Raw genomic sequence first — 18,475 nt, 5'->3', positions numbered from 1 at the left:
GGATAAAACTAAAGAAGGACGGTCAGACTACTGAATCTCTTTAGAAATTGAAGACTAGAGATCGAATCATTGACCATTTTTTAAAAGATAAAGTTTTCCTTGTACTTGCAATCATAAAATAAATTTAAAACCAATTAAATTTTCTGTTTTTTATTTTTACCATATTTAAACTTGATAAATATTGGCAAATTAAAGTCTACAATATTAGGGAAGATTACTGCTTGACCACAAAATTATTATCCAGCCCGCCGAAATCATAACAAGCTATAAGTTTACTTAACAAAATACTTTGTTGTGGCTTCGATTGGATTACAAAACTAGAATTACAATTGAGAAACTCGTAACATATAATATAAGCTACAGATAGAACTACCAACTAAAACTTTACATCTTTGACGCTATAGGATGTCTAGAAAACGCTGGACAGTCTTTCGATTTCCAGCAAATCGCCCAGGATCTCCTCCGTCCGCGTGCCAATCTTCTTGGCCACCTCATTGCGCTCCGAATTGGCCATTAGGCGATATGACCAAATTAAATCTCCGTCGATGACGCAGCGTGAGGGGTTGATACCCTGCTTCTTGGTGGATTTAAGAGTGCGATATTCCTTGGGATTCAGGCCACATAGGTGATCCTGGTAAGAGAGGAGGACGTTTTGCAACATAAGGAATCTCCTGTACACTTTCTCGGGAAGTGGCAGGCAATATCCCAGAGCTCCATCTAGGGTTCCATAAACTACAAAGTGCTTGTTTTCGTAGAGGAAAGGTTGGCGCTGATGAAGTCCCTTTTGATGGCATTGCACGCGGAACATGGTGTTCACCACCTGTCCCAGATGATAATCTGCCTTGCGAAGCAGTTTCTGGCCACCGAGCGATTCCCTGGCCTCTGGCTGGTACATGTAGACAATTAAATTGCGTTCAGCATCGGACACCAGGAAACCCAGATTTGAGTTGTCCACCATGAATTCAATACCATACACCTCCAGAGGATTAAAATCTCGCGATGCCAGCGACAAAGTGCGATACTCCTCCTGGAAGCGCAGCAAACTTATAGATTTGTAAACATCTGCGATGAAAATCAGTGATTTCACGGTGATAATCTGGTGCACATAGATATTTGTATCTATGAAAGCCACGCCGATGAGATCTCCATCGCGTAGCTGCCAAATATAGATCTTTTGTCCCAGCCCAGTTACCAGGAAGCCCAGCACATCCGAAATGGCCGAAACGGGTCCTTTCTGCTCCTTTTTAAAGACTTCTTTCAGCTTGAATTTGGTCATGGGTTTTCCGGGCTCAGGAACCACCTCGATGATATCATAAATATGAATATTTCCTCTGCTGGTAATATCTTCACTGTAGTTAAAGTTAGTTCCAATGCACAGGTATTCTTTGAGACCAGATCTAGTACCTTCGTATGATAATTTTACGATCTTGAATGCGGTGACATGCTCCCAGGGTTCAAATGAAATCGATGCATCTGGCACAATCTCCCAGGTTTCCGGTGATATTAAAACCATTTCAAACTGCGATCCAATGGGGTAAATAAACCGCTCGCCACGACTTTCCTCTGACAGCTCCTTATCCTCGCCATTAAACCGATAGTACTTGGTCATCGGCTCCTCCGTTTGAGTTATCAAACAGTAAACCCTGTTCTCGCGGTGGTAAACAAGTTGTCTTGGTGTGCATCTCAGTGGAACCTTTCTCACCGGCCACGTAGAGTCGTAACTCAGGTAGCTGGGCAGCACAGAGATCTTTAGCTCGTAGGTGGTGTCAAAGTACAAGAATCCATTGGGTATATTCACATTGTTAAAGGCAGCGAAGCTACGCACATCTCCGTTTCCCAGCAGCCGATGTATACGAAGTTCTCCGCGGGATGTTAGGAAGACAAAGCAGGGATTTACTCCACACACCATAATGCCAGATAGCCCTCCTACGTTGGCGAAAGGTCGCAGTTTTTGGACATACTTCGGTTGCATTTGGTAGGATTCTATCTCCTCCTGCTCTTCGTTCTCGTCCAAATCAATATGCGACGGCTGTTCGTCCAACAAATTCAGTTGCTCCAGCTTGCGGAAACGAATCTTCAGATGACCCTTGGGATATCGGAAGACCTGGTATATGAGCAGCTCCACTCGAGTTCTCACCATTAGTAGAGGTCTTTCTCCATTGAGTCCCAAACCTATGACACTCAACTCCAGTGGCAGTGGAGAGTTGGCATGCTGCGGCATACAAGCTTGGACAATGCCCGCCTTGGAGTTCTCTTGTGTGGTCAGCGAAATGGGTACGAATTCCATGGCGTCCGTGAGTACTACGGCTCCATTGCCCACATCGTTTACGAGATACACCAGCTTCATGTCCGGCATGGAGTAGATCTCCAATGTGCCACTCTGGCGTGCAACCACCAACCAATAGCTGGGCTTGGCTTGCACTAGGAGACGTCGCCACCAGTCCGAGTTCTTCTGTTTGGATTGCTTGGCTAAATCCGCCATACTATTCATCTTGAAAGCACTTCCGGCGTCGCCGTAGAGCAGATCTTCTTCGTCCTCCACCTTCATGTTGGGCTCCGCCTTCATGTAGCCCCCAAAACTGTGTCCAAATCCACTATTTGAGCTTCCCGTGAGATTGATATCATCTCCCTTGACTGTGAATAATCCTGATAAATCCTTATAAGCGGAAATGGCAACCACGGCGGGGGAACTGCTGATCGTGTGCTTGTTGATAGCCAATCGCGGAGTTCCACGTGTTTCTCGCAGCGCCAGTGTGATTACCTGACCATTTAGCACCCGCAGGCAAACATACGGATCTGCTATTGACACCTGCACCACTGGCGAGCCCACATCGATGGGCACATTCTGGATCAGACGAGTTCCTTGCAGTAACCTGACGTGACGAGTGGTGACCTGGTAAATAAAAAACACAACAATTAAAAAATAAACAAGAAATCTTATTAGCACTGTTTAAAACTCACCTGGACAATAAACCGCTGCTGTCCAAGATTACCGACATATATGGTCGGCTGGTTAACAGTGAAACCTGTATTTTCGATCTCGTTAATTTCCTGTCCTGTTTGCAAAACCAAGGTGGAGTTCCTTTGTGAAAGCAACATGAAATCGTGCTGATCATGCCGGGAGGTCTTTTTGGTAGCATCATCAAACACGGTCCACACATCAAGGCAGCCGTCTAGTTCAAAGCTTGTTATGATCTGCGGATTGATGCAGTTCACGAAGACGGATAGAGCTCCGTTTTTGCTATGACCCGTGGCAGCTACCAGCTCGATCTTCAGATCCTGCAGAGATTCCGCATGTGGTCGCAATGTGGCCCCATCCTCTTCAAACTCTACTCTCTCTCCGGCGCACATATAGTTGATAGGAGCCACGTTTATTAGACTGTCACAAACCTCAAAGACAAACTTGCGCAGCTGAAGAACTGACGCCTTAGCTCCCAAGCCGTACACCTGTAAAAAGAAGGGAACATTTGTAGTAATTCTGGATTTCAGGTAGCTAGTTAGATCTTTTTCTTACCTCCAGTTCTTCATCCTCAATGCGACGCGATTTGGCTTGGGTGGGAACCATTTCCATTTGGTCAACATCGAAAATCTCCTCAACATTCTGATCCTCTTCCTGCACATTGCGTTGCTGCTGCTCCGCCTGCTGCTCTACATCATCCAAAGTAATTACCGTGCTCTGATCCTCCTCTGTAAAGTGCAGCAGCAGGGAATTTCCGAGACGTGATCCCAAAAAGATGTATTCCGAGTGCAGGACGCAGATGCAACTAGTCAGCACACTAGCAGCTGCTTTGTGGAAATGGAAGTTCCTCACCGTCCTCATCGAGTCAACGCACAGAGTCAGCACATAGAGATCTCCAGTCCGCAGCGAGATTACCAGCTTGTCCACATCAATGAAAGCGAAGTTGGCACAGTCCAAACTAATTCGCACTCCATCTTGCGGCTTCAGCGGGAACGCAGTGCTGTTGTCGGCTGAACTATTCAAACTAACACCATATGGAGGAACGCTCTGGTTGAGATAGATCACGGCATTGACAGTCATTACCAGACAGCCACCAATGGGTTTTTGAATGGGATAAACCTGAAAAGTTAAGGGCACATTAAGAGAATATTTTTATAGAGAAAATCATATTCCTAGAATTTTCTACCCACCTGCAAACAGTCGAACGGCAAACTGTTGACCGTCCATATAATCGGATGCACTCTCTGCTGGATATTCAACGAAATGGCCACTAGAACACAGGTATCCGAGCGCACCTTAATCCTTCCCGGACAGGTGCGCACCGGCTCGTAAAGAATGAGCAGCGTGGGCTCGTAGTAGCCGTGCAGGAACTGTATGTCCAGCACATTGTCGATCTTTTCGTCCAGATCCCGCAGTGCTATCAAATACGAGGCCATAATGGGCGTTCTGCTGACCATGGCTGTGGGAGCCTTTTTAATTGGCTTCACATCCGCCAGCTCGATCTCGTCCAGGCTGTTGTCCTTGCGAAAGGGCAGCACCACCAGTCGCTTGCCGTAGACCAACATGACGGCGCACCTGGAATCCGGATCCACGCGGACTGTGGGCACAAAGTACCGGCCCGTCCAGCCGCCACGAATGTCATCCTCCTCGAAGTAGTGAAGCGAGAGGGTCTTCAGGGCATACGTATCCGGATCATGCTGCAGCACGGACAACTTGGCGTCCTTGAAGCTGATCAGCAGGGCATCCCGCATGGCTCCCGCCAAGGAGACGCACTGCAGCGACATCACGTTGCCGTACAGGTTGTACGTGGCCAGGCACTCCAGGCGCATCTTGGGCGCCAGCCGCATCTCGCTGGGATTCAGCTTCTGCCGCTGGCCCGCCTCCACGTTGGGCGCTACCCGGTACACCTTCAGCACATTGGCGCCCGCCACCACCAGGTTCTCCTCCAGGTTGTTGAAGAAGCGGCACGCTATCGAAAACTCCAGCGCCGTGGCGGCGTGCGTCTGCTTGCACATGGAAAACATTGCGGTTGTCTGGTTTGCTCACTGTCGCAACTATTTAAAACATTATTAAACAATTTAGCAAGTTAAACAATTTGCCGGCCCAACACAGCAGCTGCGGAACTATCGATTGCGGGAGCAGAGTTATCGGCCAGTGGTGCACCTTTTTTGACTGCTCTTTAGTCAGTGGAAATCCAGATTGGCTATCTTTTATAAGACCACTAATTTAGCGGGTTTTTTTATGTATGATAAGAAACGACATACTTGTGTTAAATGCTTAATAAAAGTTTAGTCTAATTCAAGAACTTCTAGATATAAGCATTTTTACCCTGATATACTTTATAATTTTAATTTAAAGAATGCTGCCTTTTTTAAAATATGAGATGAATAGAAGCTTTCCTATTTTTTTCTTGCTTCAGAAAACTCAATAAGCTCTTTGTATTTATTGTAACGAATCATTGTAACGATCATATGAAAAGTGAATACCCAAACGAGGGTTCACTGTTTAGAGCCATCACGGTTTTTTGGCGACATCACAAATGCTCCTGCCGCTACCTTTTTTCTAGCTAGCCACCAGCGCGGTCAATCGATAGGTGGCAACCCTGCTGCGGGAGCAGTGACTGCGCAAATACTTCCGCTCCTATCCGATATCCGATGTATCGGATGCGACATCAACAACCCCATCGGACTTGGCAGGGCAGCCAGAAATTCGAGCGATCCGCGTTAAAAACTGGCCAAGAAAAAATACTTAAAAGTCGGTGTGATTAGTGCCCGGTGTTCGAATTGTACTAACTAAAACAATTTCATTCAATTAAACGCAGCTTTTCTGCGTAGTGTGCGAGCGAGAGGGTCGGCCGCTGGGCCCGATAGCCGAAACGCGTGCGCCAGAAAGGGACCGGCATAGCTAGCTAGAAAAGAATCATTTTGTAGCTGCTTTGTTTGTGTGTTTGGCATTCACATTTCCCCCATTCAATATTTAATTTAGTGAGCCATTAACGAGGCGGAAATCGGCATTATGCAAAAGATAGTGCTCTAGTACAGCTCGAAATCCGTACAATAAATAGGTAAATGATTCGCTAAAAGTTCTTTAAAATAGCAGCAAAGGCAATTTTTCTACTTCTTCGCTGGTGTGTGCATGTGAGTGTGTGTGTGTGCGTGCGTGAGAAAAAAATATAACCAACCAACAACTTCGCAGGTCGTTCGCAGTTGTTGTTGTTGCAGTTACATTGTTGTTTTTGTTTAATTTTAATGCTGGCGAGTGCGGAAAATCGAAAGGAAAACTAAAAAGATAATTGAAACCAAAGCAAACGGAAAATCTCCGCATAGCCGCAATTCGATTACATATAAAAATTACACACACTCACACACACACACTTCTAACGAAATACATACGTACATACATACACACAGATGGCAGTACATATACAAAGGGCGCAACGTTAAAATTATACAGACAGTTTTTGCCTTAAAATGGACAATACTGCTGGCCAGGTTAGTGCAGGATTAATCGGGCCATAGACCAAAGAACCAGGAACTAGTTTGCCAACCTAATCGGGCATCTAAAGTTTCGGCCAGGAAGACAAATGTGCTCACACTTGGCCAATATTGTTCCAGGAGCATCAATGAAAAAACTACGAAATCCTAGGACTACTCCTTCTAATGGTAAACTAAAAGTAGGTTTTTATCATTTCAAATTTTAAACCTACTTTTAGCTGAACTTGTGGGTAGTCAAAAAAAGCCCTTAGTAAAATGTATTATTGCAGGTCGAGAAGTACACTTTCAAGTAGCACAAATTCCACCCAAAATGTATTATTTATTTATATTGGTAAATCATTTTTTTTAATTTATATTGACTAAAACATTATGTTCTTTTTACAAAACCCTCTTAAATATTATGTTTTAAAGACTTATACTCAGAGAGCCGGTAATATGTTTACTATACCCACTAAACAAATAAGATCTACTGCCAGATTTAATTAATAAACCAGAAATAATCGATCAAACACAAATATTTTTTTATTTTAAAAACATTTTTCATTTACAAAATAAAATTAATGTTAAGGTAATGTAAGGTAAATTGCTCATATTAGGTTAATACAGTGCATTCGGTAAATATGGTTCTCTTTGCCCAAGATAAACACCCGAAATATAAAAGTACCTTAAACTTCAAACAACTTTCTTGACAAACAAAAACTAATATCATTACGCATTCCAATCCATTTCCAGTATGTGCGGAAAAAACTTGCCTGACATGGATGCATGGATCAAAAGTTCGCTGTAAATAGATTAGGCAGAGCGATTAACAATGAAAACTATAACGCCGGATACGACGACGACGGCGTCTCAGCACCAACAACTTCTCATTCCACAAGCGGATCAGCATCACCAACAGATGCTGCAGCAGCAGACCCTGTTGGCCGCTCCACCGCCTCCCATTATAATGGAGCATGTCAATCTGGTGGACGACGACGAGAAGGATCCACTTGCCCTAGAGCAGCTGGAGGTGTCACCCTCTACCAAGCACACGCACAGTCTGAGGTGAGTTGGCATTCGAGTTACCCCAATTTACCCAAATATCTTAATCACACAACTAATTTCCTTCCAGACGCCACCTGCCACGCATTATCGTGAAACCCATACCACCTGAAAAGAAGCCGATGGCGCCCAGTGAAGAGCCAGTCGTCAGTTCTGCACCTGCACCGGCAACTGCTCCTGCTCCGCCCACGCGCCTCATCTGCAGCCGACGCATCCAGCAACAGCAACAGGTCAAAGCGGCAGCAGCAGCAGCGGCGGCGGCAGCAGCAGCAGCTGCAGCGGCCTCAGCTCAAGCCCAAGCCGCCGCCAGCTACCCATCCGCCATCTCACCCGGTAGCAAGGCCGGCTCCTCGCAAGCTTCGACCATGCGGGAGGTCCTGGCCTCCATACCCGGCTTTAGTGTTAAACCCCGTCGGAGAAGCAATAAAAAGCTGACAACAGCGGCGCAAATTGAACAAACAAAGGATGGCAAGATCGACCTGGAGACGCCAGACTCCATACTGGCCTCCACCAACCTGAGGGCGCTGCTAAATAAGCAAACGTTTTCGCTCCTGCCGCCGCTCTATCAATACAATCTCATACAGCTGCTGCCCAGCGTGGATCGCGAGGCCAGCGAACTGGAGCTGCCTAGCAGCAGCGGAAGTGGAAGCAGCCCCTCGGAGGCTATTCGGCTTAGTGCCTCTTGCCTGAACAACGAGTTCTTTGCCCGTGCCTGCCTGGAATGGCGGGAGCGGTTAAGCGAAGGCGAGTTCACTCCGGAGAATCAGCTTAAGCTGAAAACGGAGGCAGAGCGCGAAAAGAACAAGCTGGATCCCTGGAAGGTGAAACACTTTGAACCCTTCTGGGGCGAGAAGAGTTCCAGAAGCAAGGAAAAGCCAGAAGGCCACGCCAAGGATCAAAAGCTTACGGCCAGCGTAAAGAGTGAGCCCAAACCACCAGCGACATCGCAACAAAAACCACAGCAACAACAAGCAACATGTGATAATGAGACTGAATTAAAATTTGATTTGGTAAGCAACGAAAAACCATTAATATCTAACTCAAATTAATATTATGTAAAAACTTGCAGAGCACAAAGTGCGAAACGACAGCAGCAACCACAAAAACTACAGTAGCAACAACAGTAGCAGCTAAATCAAGCACACCTCCTGGCACCAGCAGCCAGAATAGTGTTTTAAACGAACAGCAACGCCGTATCCTCAAACGTCCATCGAGTAGTCCTTCGCAACGCAAGCAGGCACAGGCACCCACAACGATAGCCACCATCACTCTGGACGACGATCCCGACGAGCTGCCCAGCACATCGAAGGATAGCAAGCAGCCGAAGATGGCCGAAATTGTTCCTAATGCGTCAGGGAATGTTGCTGTTGCTGTCGCTGCCTCAGAGGTTGATGTTGTGGATCATGCCGCAGCAGAAACCAAAATCAAGGAGGAGGAGCAGCAGCATCAACAACAACATCAACCACTTATCAACAGTACCTGTGATAAAATTGAGCCATCTGAGTGCAGTGAGGAGGTGATCGTTGCCATCAAACAAGTGGATAATGTAGACGAAGTGAAGCTCGTTGCTCCTGCAGCTACCATGCCAGCGATTGCTGCTGTGACCCCAGCCGCACCAAAGCCGGAACCCATGGCAACCAATCCGGAGGTGGTCAACCAGTTTGTAAGCTACTTGCAAAGCGTTGAACTAGCAGCTGGTAAGTTGGATATGTTATTACGAAATACATATTTTGTTCACTAAAATCTTCACACTTATAGAAACCAAAGCGGCTTTGGACAATACAAACGAGGCAGATGTAATGACAGGAACAAACAGCCATGATTTCGTTTTTGCAGATACTATCGATCACGGTTAGTTTGCATTTAGCTGATTGTCAGTATTAGCAACTAATTTTCCTTCATTCTTTTTAATCAGCCTATTTCCAAGACCATCAATCAACCATCAATCACAACTACTTCACTTCATCTTCATCGTCCAACAGTAATCATACTTATCTCTTACATATTCCAGAATCTAACGTATTTTATTGTTCCTATTTTGCTGTGTAGCGGCGACCACTGCAGCTAATAAACTGGAAGAGCAAAGTGATAAGCTGGAGGACTCACCGATGCCCATTGCAAGCTCAATTGCTGGGTCGACGCCGGCCAGTTCGATTACATCCACCAGCTGCACCTCGTCCTCATCCTCCACCGCCTCAATGTCGTCATCGTGCTCTAGTAGCAATTCAGGATCGACGACGACCGCGCCCACGACATCATCATCGACCGGGGCAGCCACAGCTCCATTGACGCTAGCGACGGCAGCTGAAACCACTTTGGCGAATGTCCAAGCCATGCTCTCAACGGTGGCCAAGTTGCAGCAGCAGCAACAACAGCAGCAACAGGAGTTGCCCGTGGAATTAAACTCCAATGAAATGTACCAGCACGTACAACACGATTGGAACTTTGGCGACATTAAATTGAGCAGCTCACAATCAACTGGGGATCAGCAGCGAAACCTAAGCCACGAAGCTATTGATCTGATGGATGTAGTGCAAGATGCCGACGTTATCGACGACATTATGGAAAACGATGTGTGCCACGAAGTGCTCGATGACGAAGAGGAGGACGATGACCAGGAGGAGGAAGACGATGAGGTGGTGGAATGTATAACGGAGGACCAGCAGGAACAGCAGATGATGGATGAAGACAGCGAAGTTGTGCGCGAGATAGTGGACAAACTGCAGCAACATCAGCAGCAGCAACAACAACAGCAACAACATCAGCAGCTGCATATCCAGGATATGGTCCAATTGTCTCAGCATTCGTTCATGCCGCAAGCTCATAGCGAGTATAGAAATGATGTAAGTTAAAAAAGAAATCGTGTATGTCAGAAAGCGTAACAGGTAGAACTTTAATGTTTTAAAGTCTTAAAAGTAATTTGTTGAATTATTTTTGGTGCATGATGAAAGGTAAAAGGTAAAGCTTAAAGTTAATAGCTATTTTATTTTTTATCAGATCGGCCAGGAAATTCTTTGCGATGCAGTCCCGATGTCTGCTGCCGAAATGGAGGTGTCCAGCACCGTTATTACCAACAGCAGCAACAGCAACGACAGCAGCAACAATCTAAGCCTTTGCAGCAGCAGTAACAGCCTCACCATCAGTCAGTTGCCGCAGCAATCTGCCCAACATCAGCAGCCCCAGCCAAACGCCCAGCCGACTGCACCGCAACAACGACAGATTTTGGTAGACTCCAATGGTCAGATAATTGGCAACTTTCTGCTGCAACAGCAACGCCAGCAGCAACAACAGCAGCTACTACAACAATTTACGCTGCAGGCGGCTGCCGCACAGCAGCAACAACATCAGCAGCAGCAGCAACAACAACAGCATCAGCAGCAGCCACAACAGCAAGCAACAAGTAGCAACGCCTTGACCAAGACATTACCAGTGGCTCTTCGCAACGGAGCCCAACAGTTCTTGTCTCCCAATATGCTCGCCCAACAACACCAGCAGCAGCAACAACTGGAACAGCAACAACAACAGGCTGCTGCACAACAAAAGCAACAGCAAATTCAGCAGTTTGCCCTGCAACAGGCGCAAATACATCAGCGACAACTACTGGCCCAGGCCGCTAACAACAATCTACTGCAGCAGCAGCAGCAACAACAGCAACAGCAGCAAAATGTTGCTCCAGCGACAACGCAGTCCAAGTTCATTGCCAAGCCATTGAATATTATCTCCATGACGCGACCTGCCAATGCATCGCCTACCACAGCAGCAACAACAGCAAATACCGCAACTATTCCGTCCGCCTACGCTAATGTTGTTGCTGTGACAAGCGCGCAACAATCGCCGCCAGTACCTGCACCCCAACAACAGCAGCAAACAGCCCAGCAGCAGCACCTGGCCAATCACAACAGCAATATGCAGCAGTTGCCTACTATTCCCAATGTGCTTACGATGAAAGCCTTGCCCCCATCGGGAGTGCCTTCTACAATAGCCCAGCAAAGATTGCAGCCGAAAATGCCAACGGGCAAGGGACGCAAAGCCACCAGCAACAGGTTGCCACCGGGTGCTGTCAATCTGGAGCGTAGCTATCAAATCTGCCAGGCCGTAATCCAAAACAGTCCGAATCGGGAAAACCTGAAGGCGCAGCTGCGCCCGCCTGCCGCCATTCTGAACCAGCATCAGCCGACGGTAACTACTGCAGCGACACCTGTCAACCCGGTGACCCTAAATGTTTCAACGGTGGCCGCCACACCCATGTCCAACGTAACGACGGCTAGTGGGAGTATGGGAGCGGCAGCCGTGGCCGCCGCCCCGCCGCAGAATATTTTGAAGCAAGAAGAGCTGTTGGTCAGTGGAGCCGTGGGTGCCGGAGCTCTGCCCGCTGGATTACCGCCGAATGTAATGGGTGTCGGACGTCCGGGAGTGTATAAGGTAAAAGATTGCTTGTGTTAAATTATTTTTATAAACTAAACAAATCTTTAACTGTTTCAGGTCATTGGGCCACGAATGAGTGGCTTTCCGCGGAAGAAATACGTTCAAAGAAAGCCCTCGCCCACCACCCTCATCCGGCATGTGTTTAGTCCAGGACCTGGCGGAGCTACAGCTACCCCTCAACAGTTGCAGTTATTGCAGCAGCATCATCAGTCGGCCCCTTCACCAGTGCCAGTACCAGTGTCAGTGCAAAATTCCCAGCAGTCGGCACCGGAGCAATTGATCCATCAGAATGGTAGCGGCCAATATGTTCTTGTACATCGCGCAAATGTGGGTGCAGCTGACAATCAAGCGCCTAGGGCCTCCAGCGCCCCACCAATGCATCAAAACCAGGTAAATTATCATTAAGAATTTTCAAATATTTTATCCTTACTGAAATTTGTATGCCATTTAGTTTGTCACTGTTCAGAATCCGCTGCACAGCCTGAACGGCATTTCTATGGGTGGACGCGGGCGTCCAGCATCGGTGGATACAACTGCAGGCAGCGGCAACGTTATGGCGCCAACAATATCCGGCACAGATCCGTTGCATCATCATCACCACGAGCTGCAGCAACAACAGCAGCAGCAGCAACATCAGCAGCCACAGCCGCTGGGCAATGTGGGCGCCGCCGCGAATATTGTGCGGCGCAATATCGCTGCAGGTAAATTGGTGTATTATTAGTGGTTAGCGAGGTACGTCTTTCAAATCACCACCCACAAATTCATCAACCTATTGGTCATGTTACCATAATTGGCACGCAATCATTAGTTTGTTGCATAGATTTGTTAGATTAACCACCGTGATCGAATCACTTTTTTGTTTTGTACTTTATCTAGAAAAGTTGCATGTACTAGGAAAGATTTAAATCCTTCTAAACCCAGTCGCATATCAGGGGCCTATGAAACTTATGAAAACTTTCCAATATTATTTATATTAATATAAATATTATATCTAAAAGGTTTCATTGTAATTAATTTCAAAAGTGTATTAAGTTTGTAGAGCATAAATTTAGAATCAAAAGTGTTCTGTATCTTAATTTATAGTTGATACGGCCCCTGTTAGACACCATTTTAATAAATATGTTTATACTTCATAGATTATTTATTTTATTAGTAAGTATTTAACTATAGCATATGAGTTCAGTGCCGTATACATCTTATTAAAGTTTTGAAATAATTTCCAATTAGGACCCAATATCGCCTACATTGACGGCAGCAATACCAACTCATCATCCGTCGCTCTCATGGAAGCTGGCAACAACTACATAGTGACTACCAACACAGCACCAACAGCAGCACCTTCGCCCATCAACCATCAGCAGTCGCAGCAATCCCCTACGCAACACCAGCATCCACTGCTGCAGTTGCATCCGAGCGGGGAGAATACTCCGCCAGGCAATGAGGCAGCAGCAGCGCCAAACAATTGCGCCTGCTCACTTAACGCAATGGTGATCTGCCAGCAGTGCGGAGCCTTCTGTCACGACGACTGCATTGGTGCGGCAAAGCTGTGCGTCGCCTGCGTGATCAGATGAGGTGGATAACGTATTATAGTTACTTAGATACACGTATCTTTGGTCGATCCCAGTAGAGAGAGATACCGAGTGTTTGAATTGTGAACTATAGCAATCGAAGACAGCAAAGGCGAAAACCAAGTGTACAACCAACAAAGTAAAACAACGCAAGTGCAGAGGCTTACGCACAGACGCAGCAACGGCAACCATACATTAATGTATATTATAATTCATTTGCAATTCATGTAAACTAAGCAAAACTGGCAATTCGTAACACTTTTTGTATAAAGATAGGGAAGAGGAGTTAAGCCTAAAATGCAAGCTAGTGTTGTGTGTTTTGTGCTTGTTGCATATCCCTAAAGATACTCGTTGATTTTTGTGATTGTTTAAGGATATCACAAGCACTCTAAAAGAACAATAGAATTCGATATGAAAACTATCATTTAAATTACAGCAAAGCAAATATGATCCAACAGAACTAATTCAAATGTAAATATATATGTTTAAATGTAATTTATATGGAACAATATGAACTACATACGAGGTTAGGTTAGCATATGGACTCACTCACGTCTAATGACTATATTTTTATAATTTATTCGCTGTATGTGCGTGATTCGGTTGGTTCGATCTATGAATATACGAACTTGATCAATATACTTATTGTTAGTTAAGTATACTATAATTTACTGTATAATTTATGAAATATTCATAATGTATTTTGAAAACGCTTGGGCCCAGCGCTTAGGCTTTAATTTGTAATTTTCTAAGTTTAGTATTATCCACCCGACGACACCCACATACACACTCACCCAAGCGATTTAAGACTCTCCACGCCCACATTTCTTTAGCATGTAGCGCATAAACGTAAATGTAATACACGTAATTGATTTCTAAACGAAACCCTATATGTTAAGCTAAAACTGTTGATAAATACGAAAATACATTAAAAATATGAAGTGAAAAAAGAACAACAAACAGAAAAATGAACACAATATGAGGAAACTAAATGAATTATAGCCAGAAATCAACAGCAACATCAGCAAAAACCAATGGCGAGATAAATCCAAATTCAAAAACAAAACCTTAACGAAGAACAACGTTTTGCTCCTAGATGCACTTACCGCAAAATTAACCAATAAATAAACATTATTACAAATAAATTTGAAAATAAGAAAATAACCGTAGTACTTTGAGGAAGGGAAGGATCGCGTCCTATATTCGCTATTTAGTGGCATTCATATTTATAGAACCTATTTTAATTTTGTTGATTTTTTATTTCGGAGGAAAAATACAATTTTTGTTCAGATGGTGTTTACATTACTTTAAGGCTCTACGATGTATTCAGTCCATTTCTAAATGTTAGAAATCTCCAATTCATATTCTCTTAGGCATGAATGTCCTTGTAGTGCTTTTCCTCGTCGTCCTTGTCCAACTTAATGGAGTACTTGCCGATCAGAGAACCCTCTACATCAGCTTGGCCTTCGGGATTGAATTGTGGGCCATTGCCAACGTCCTCCATCTCGTCCTTAAGCACCCTGTAGCCATCCTTGTCGGCGATGTATTCTACCTTGCGTTTGACAAATCCATCGAAGTAACTGTAGGAACCACGCACTGTGCCTCCTTCACGCTCCTCAGTCCGGGTAATTTGTCCGTCGTTGATTTTATCGTCCACCTTGGAATTGAACGAGTACTGCGCATTTTCATTCTGATATTTCTCGTAATCCTCCCTTTCTGCCCTTTCCGCATCGGTCTCATCGCGCTGAAAAGTTCAAAATATATAATCAAATTATTATAATTGCCAACACTCCTAAAGTTACTAGTTTATAATGCTTAAGTTCTAACTGATTTTCCGAAAACTAAATATATTCGTTGAGTAATTTTTCAAACGCTCTGAAGATTTCAGGTCAGCAAACACGCCCCTTTTTGTTACATTTTATTATACATATAAATTTTACCAGTTTTTAAGCTGAAGATCAAAATATTTTGGTCCGGTCACCTAGACTTCGGGATTCCCCATTCCGGTAATCAACAATGACCCATTGAACCGGAAAACTATTAAGTATAATAGTCTCCTGCCAGAAATGATTACTTCAAAGTCTGAATAGACTATAGTCTATATTATCTTTGGTTACATGACTCCATCAAAGTGTACACCACATGATTGATATAGACAAGCAAACTCGAAACTATGCGATAGTGCAAATGTTACAACGTCTTACAGAGTTTAATATCTTGATTTCTAAGTATCGTATGAACATGGACTGCGCCGGAATGACTCAACAATGATCTAAGTCGAAGAAATGATATATTCATTACGACGCGACGTTTTGACACATTTTTCAACTGTCTTTTGTGCAACTGCATGAACGGAAATAGTAATTGAAATATGTCGATGTATTATAGTCTAGACTCTAGATATGTGTTTAAGGCTGGGGTCTTGAGGTTATCTCATACGCTGCAGTGGTTGATAAAATTTTCCTTATAAAATACCCGATGACAGTGTTTGTGTCTAAGAAAAATGTAACTAATTTCATATTCGAATTGAATATTTTTTCGATTGCCGTACTACTTTAGTATTACATGTTCCTTTTAAGGTAGCGTCTTTAAATACCGCTTATTCCGATCCTGTTTGTATGTAAATTCAAAGTCAAATTGATATGTGCTTTGCTGTTGTTTTTATCCGTGTTTTTTTCGTTCCCTTGTTTTAGTACCTCTCGTCAAGGCAAGTTGGGGAGGTAAGATACAAAAAATAAAGTGAAAAATGAAAAATACAAAGGCAAATAAGCAGAAAACTTGTTCGACTCGAAACCGCCGATCGGGGCATATAAAGCCCGATGAACGGCAGTCGGTGTTGACTATAGTAACGAAGCGGACGTTCAACTATCATCATGGGTAGGTCCAAATATATAACGATAAATATTCGCACGAAATGCGGAACCACTCAGAATTTGCTTTTACATTTATATAATTACAGTTAAACTGGGCTTTCTTTCTCTGTTAATTGCCGCTTGTGTGGTTGCTGCCTTTGCTGCGGGTGGTAAGTGCCCATTTTCAGCTTTTCCAGAGCTTTTTCATGGACTCTCTTTTCCGGCAGATTGTCCTTCGTCCACAAAGGTCCAAAATTGTACCCCAAAATGCTTGCATGACAGCGAGTGCAGTGCGATTGGAGGTAAATGCTGCCCGAACTTGTGCAATGGTCGCAGCTGTGCTCAACCCAATTTGCTGGGAAATTCCGGAGCCGATAAATCGCCATTTGGCAGCAAAAACAGTAAGTTTTCTCAGAAATTTATATTATTATGAAAAAATACCGGTTTAAGTTTTGACCTTATAAGGGCAGTATGCTCACAAAGATATGCAGATTTGCATGTTAAATATTGATGTTTTAAGTTAATTTTTTTTCGTAAAAGGGTATATAATATTTTATATTAATATCCTTTACTGTTAATATTCATTTTACTTTTCACATAAAAATTGCTATCTGATTTTTATAGTAGCATTTTGAAAATAGTTTTTTTTTAAATAACTAATAATGGAAGCATTTATTATAATTACATTTTGAAATAGAAATATAAATCTATTTTATATTTCAAAGGGCCTTTAGGACTTAAAAAAAATTTCTATATTTGATTTGATTTTTAGAATATCAAAATTGAAGATGAATCCTTGGGCTTTTCCACAAAAAAAGATTGGAATAGGATCCATATGTCTACATAGGTCCGAAACTCTAGTGCTTTGGAATTTAATAACTTTTTTAATTTCTTTCTTTAGCTGGATCAACTGGCAGTTATTGCGGCAATGTCAAGTGCGGCAGCTTCGAGAAGTGCGAAATGGACCGCAGCACCAAGCGACCCAAGTGCGTGCGATCGTGAAAACCCCGCAGCAACATCAACGACACGGCGGCAACATCGCGTTATAAACTGATTTCTTTGTCACTAAATGGAAACTTATAGACCCGAAAACTTTCTTTGCCATGTCTATGTTTGGTTTTAAAATGGTTCATATTTTTTGTGTATATTTTTTTATCACTCACGGCAGGAGCTGCCAAGGAAATGGCGACCAGCAGGCTGGCGATCAACACGAATTTGAACATATTTTCTGGGGTGGTTAAACTCTCTGCACTGGGATGTCTTTAGCTGCAAGCGACTTTGGACTGTGGTTCGTTGATCGGCTTGTGGCCGGGCTTTTATATCGCACTTGAGACCTGGCCAAAAGCAGCGGCGTCGGCGGCGACGTCGCTTCGTTTTTTATACATCTTTTTTTTTTGTATATATGTTTTTTTTCCCCTCCCGAGACTTTTGTGTTTACATTTTTGACAAGCCAAAGATCTGACATGTTGTTGTTGTTGGGGGAAAAACTCAACCAACACCACAGCTCACCAAAAACTTCAAATGTAATTTTGCAATCGTCGCTGGGGAGGCTGCAATTTGTTGACTTTCGTGTAGAGAAGAAGATCGAACTGGAATCGGGGTATATTGCATTGCGTAAGCGGCCCCATCTCCAAAGTGCTTCAAGGTCAGTTGGTCAACCAGTTTCCAAAAGCCGCTCCAAAATGGTGCACTTACCGCACCCATTCTGCCGCTTCTTCTGCCGCTTCTCCTGCAAATGCTCTGTTTCTTCAGGTTTTATGGTCAACTTATGTAATTTATGTGGAGTTTTGTGCAAATTGAAAGCACCTCTGCTCTGGTACTTTTTTTGTTTTGTGTATGCGCTCGCATTCGAGGAAGTAAGTGGAGCATTACGTTGTGTCTGGGGCACCCTTTTCGACTTTTCGAATTTGTATTTTTGGATCAGGCATCGCCATAACCACTCGACAACAGCTGGAGGATTCGGATTCGAACTGCAATTTGGGCCCACCTATCTGGGGATCTACAGTGGAAAAATTGGGCAAGCTTCGTGGTTGATTTAGATACGGTTAAATTGAATTACCATTTATTGGTTTTTGGTCGAAATGGGGTTGGAGTTGCTAATCCATGGGGAAACCTGACTCTTGGGAAACATGGAAG

At 44.2% G+C, this 18,475-nt stretch overlaps 4 protein-coding genes across 8 annotated transcripts; 2 read left to right on the top strand and 2 right to left on the bottom strand.

Moving 5' to 3' along the window:
• Nucleotides 1–134: 134 nt before the first annotated feature.
• Nucleotides 135–5,099, bottom strand: LOC119549157 (cleavage and polyadenylation specificity factor subunit 1). Its single transcript, XM_037856943.1, has 4 exons — nucleotides 4,150–5,099; nucleotides 3,515–4,078; nucleotides 2,962–3,447; nucleotides 135–2,893 (listed from the first exon to the last, which is right to left on the bottom strand). Exons 1-4 carry the CDS (start codon nucleotides 4,981–4,983, stop codon nucleotides 410–412), a joined length of 4,368 nt encoding a protein of 1,455 aa, XP_037712871.1. The 5' UTR covers nucleotides 4,984–5,099; the 3' UTR covers nucleotides 135–409.
• Nucleotides 5,100–5,622: 523 nt separating this feature from the next.
• On the top strand, nucleotides 5,623–14,447 carry LOC119549141 (polycomb protein Asx). Of its 4 annotated transcripts, none has more exons than XM_037856916.1 (11): nucleotides 5,623–6,023; nucleotides 7,186–7,497; nucleotides 7,565–8,504; nucleotides 8,564–9,191; nucleotides 9,253–9,345; nucleotides 9,410–9,475; nucleotides 9,544–10,337; nucleotides 10,492–11,916; nucleotides 11,977–12,309; nucleotides 12,371–12,620; nucleotides 13,147–14,447. In XM_037856916.1, exons 2-11 carry the CDS (start codon nucleotides 7,265–7,267, stop codon nucleotides 13,488–13,490), a joined length of 5,106 nt encoding a protein of 1,701 aa, XP_037712844.1. In that variant the 5' UTR covers nucleotides 5,623–6,023; nucleotides 7,186–7,264; the 3' UTR covers nucleotides 13,491–14,447. The 4 variants fall into 4 exon arrangements, with proteins under 4 accessions (XP_037712844.1, XP_037712847.1, XP_037712846.1 ...); XM_037856917.1 differs by lacking the exon at nucleotides 5,623–6,023 and adding an exon at nucleotides 6,497–6,632; XM_037856918.1 differs by lacking the exon at nucleotides 9,410–9,475 and having other exon boundaries at nucleotides 5,624–6,023.
• Nucleotides 14,448–14,725: 278 nt separating this feature from the next.
• On the bottom strand, nucleotides 14,726–17,787 carry LOC119549142. 2 transcript variants are annotated; one of them, XM_037856920.1, is made up of 2 exons: nucleotides 17,503–17,787; nucleotides 14,726–15,231 (listed from the first exon to the last, which is right to left on the bottom strand). In XM_037856920.1, exons 1-2 carry the CDS (start codon nucleotides 17,560–17,562, stop codon nucleotides 14,857–14,859), a joined length of 435 nt encoding a protein of 144 aa, XP_037712848.1. In that variant the 5' UTR covers nucleotides 17,563–17,787; the 3' UTR covers nucleotides 14,726–14,856. The 2 variants fall into 2 exon arrangements, with proteins under 2 accessions (XP_037712848.1, XP_037712849.1); XM_037856921.1 differs by lacking the exon at nucleotides 17,503–17,787 and adding an exon at nucleotides 15,692–15,823.
• On the top strand, nucleotides 16,272–17,447 carry LOC119549144. Its single transcript, XM_037856922.1, has 4 exons — nucleotides 16,272–16,364; nucleotides 16,447–16,509; nucleotides 16,567–16,740; nucleotides 17,241–17,447. Exons 1-4 carry the CDS (start codon nucleotides 16,361–16,363, stop codon nucleotides 17,339–17,341), a joined length of 342 nt encoding a protein of 113 aa, XP_037712850.1. The 5' UTR covers nucleotides 16,272–16,360; the 3' UTR covers nucleotides 17,342–17,447.
• Nucleotides 17,788–18,475: the final 688 nt, after the last annotated feature.

This window comes from Drosophila subpulchrella, chromosome 2R, assembly GCF_014743375.2.
Source record: "Drosophila subpulchrella strain 33 F10 #4 breed RU33 chromosome 2R, RU_Dsub_v1.1 Primary Assembly, whole genome shotgun sequence".
Taxonomy (NCBI): domain Eukaryota; kingdom Metazoa; phylum Arthropoda; class Insecta; order Diptera; family Drosophilidae; genus Drosophila; species Drosophila subpulchrella.
Note: the sequence above shows the minus strand (reverse complement) of the source record. Positions and strands in the feature narration are given on the sequence as shown.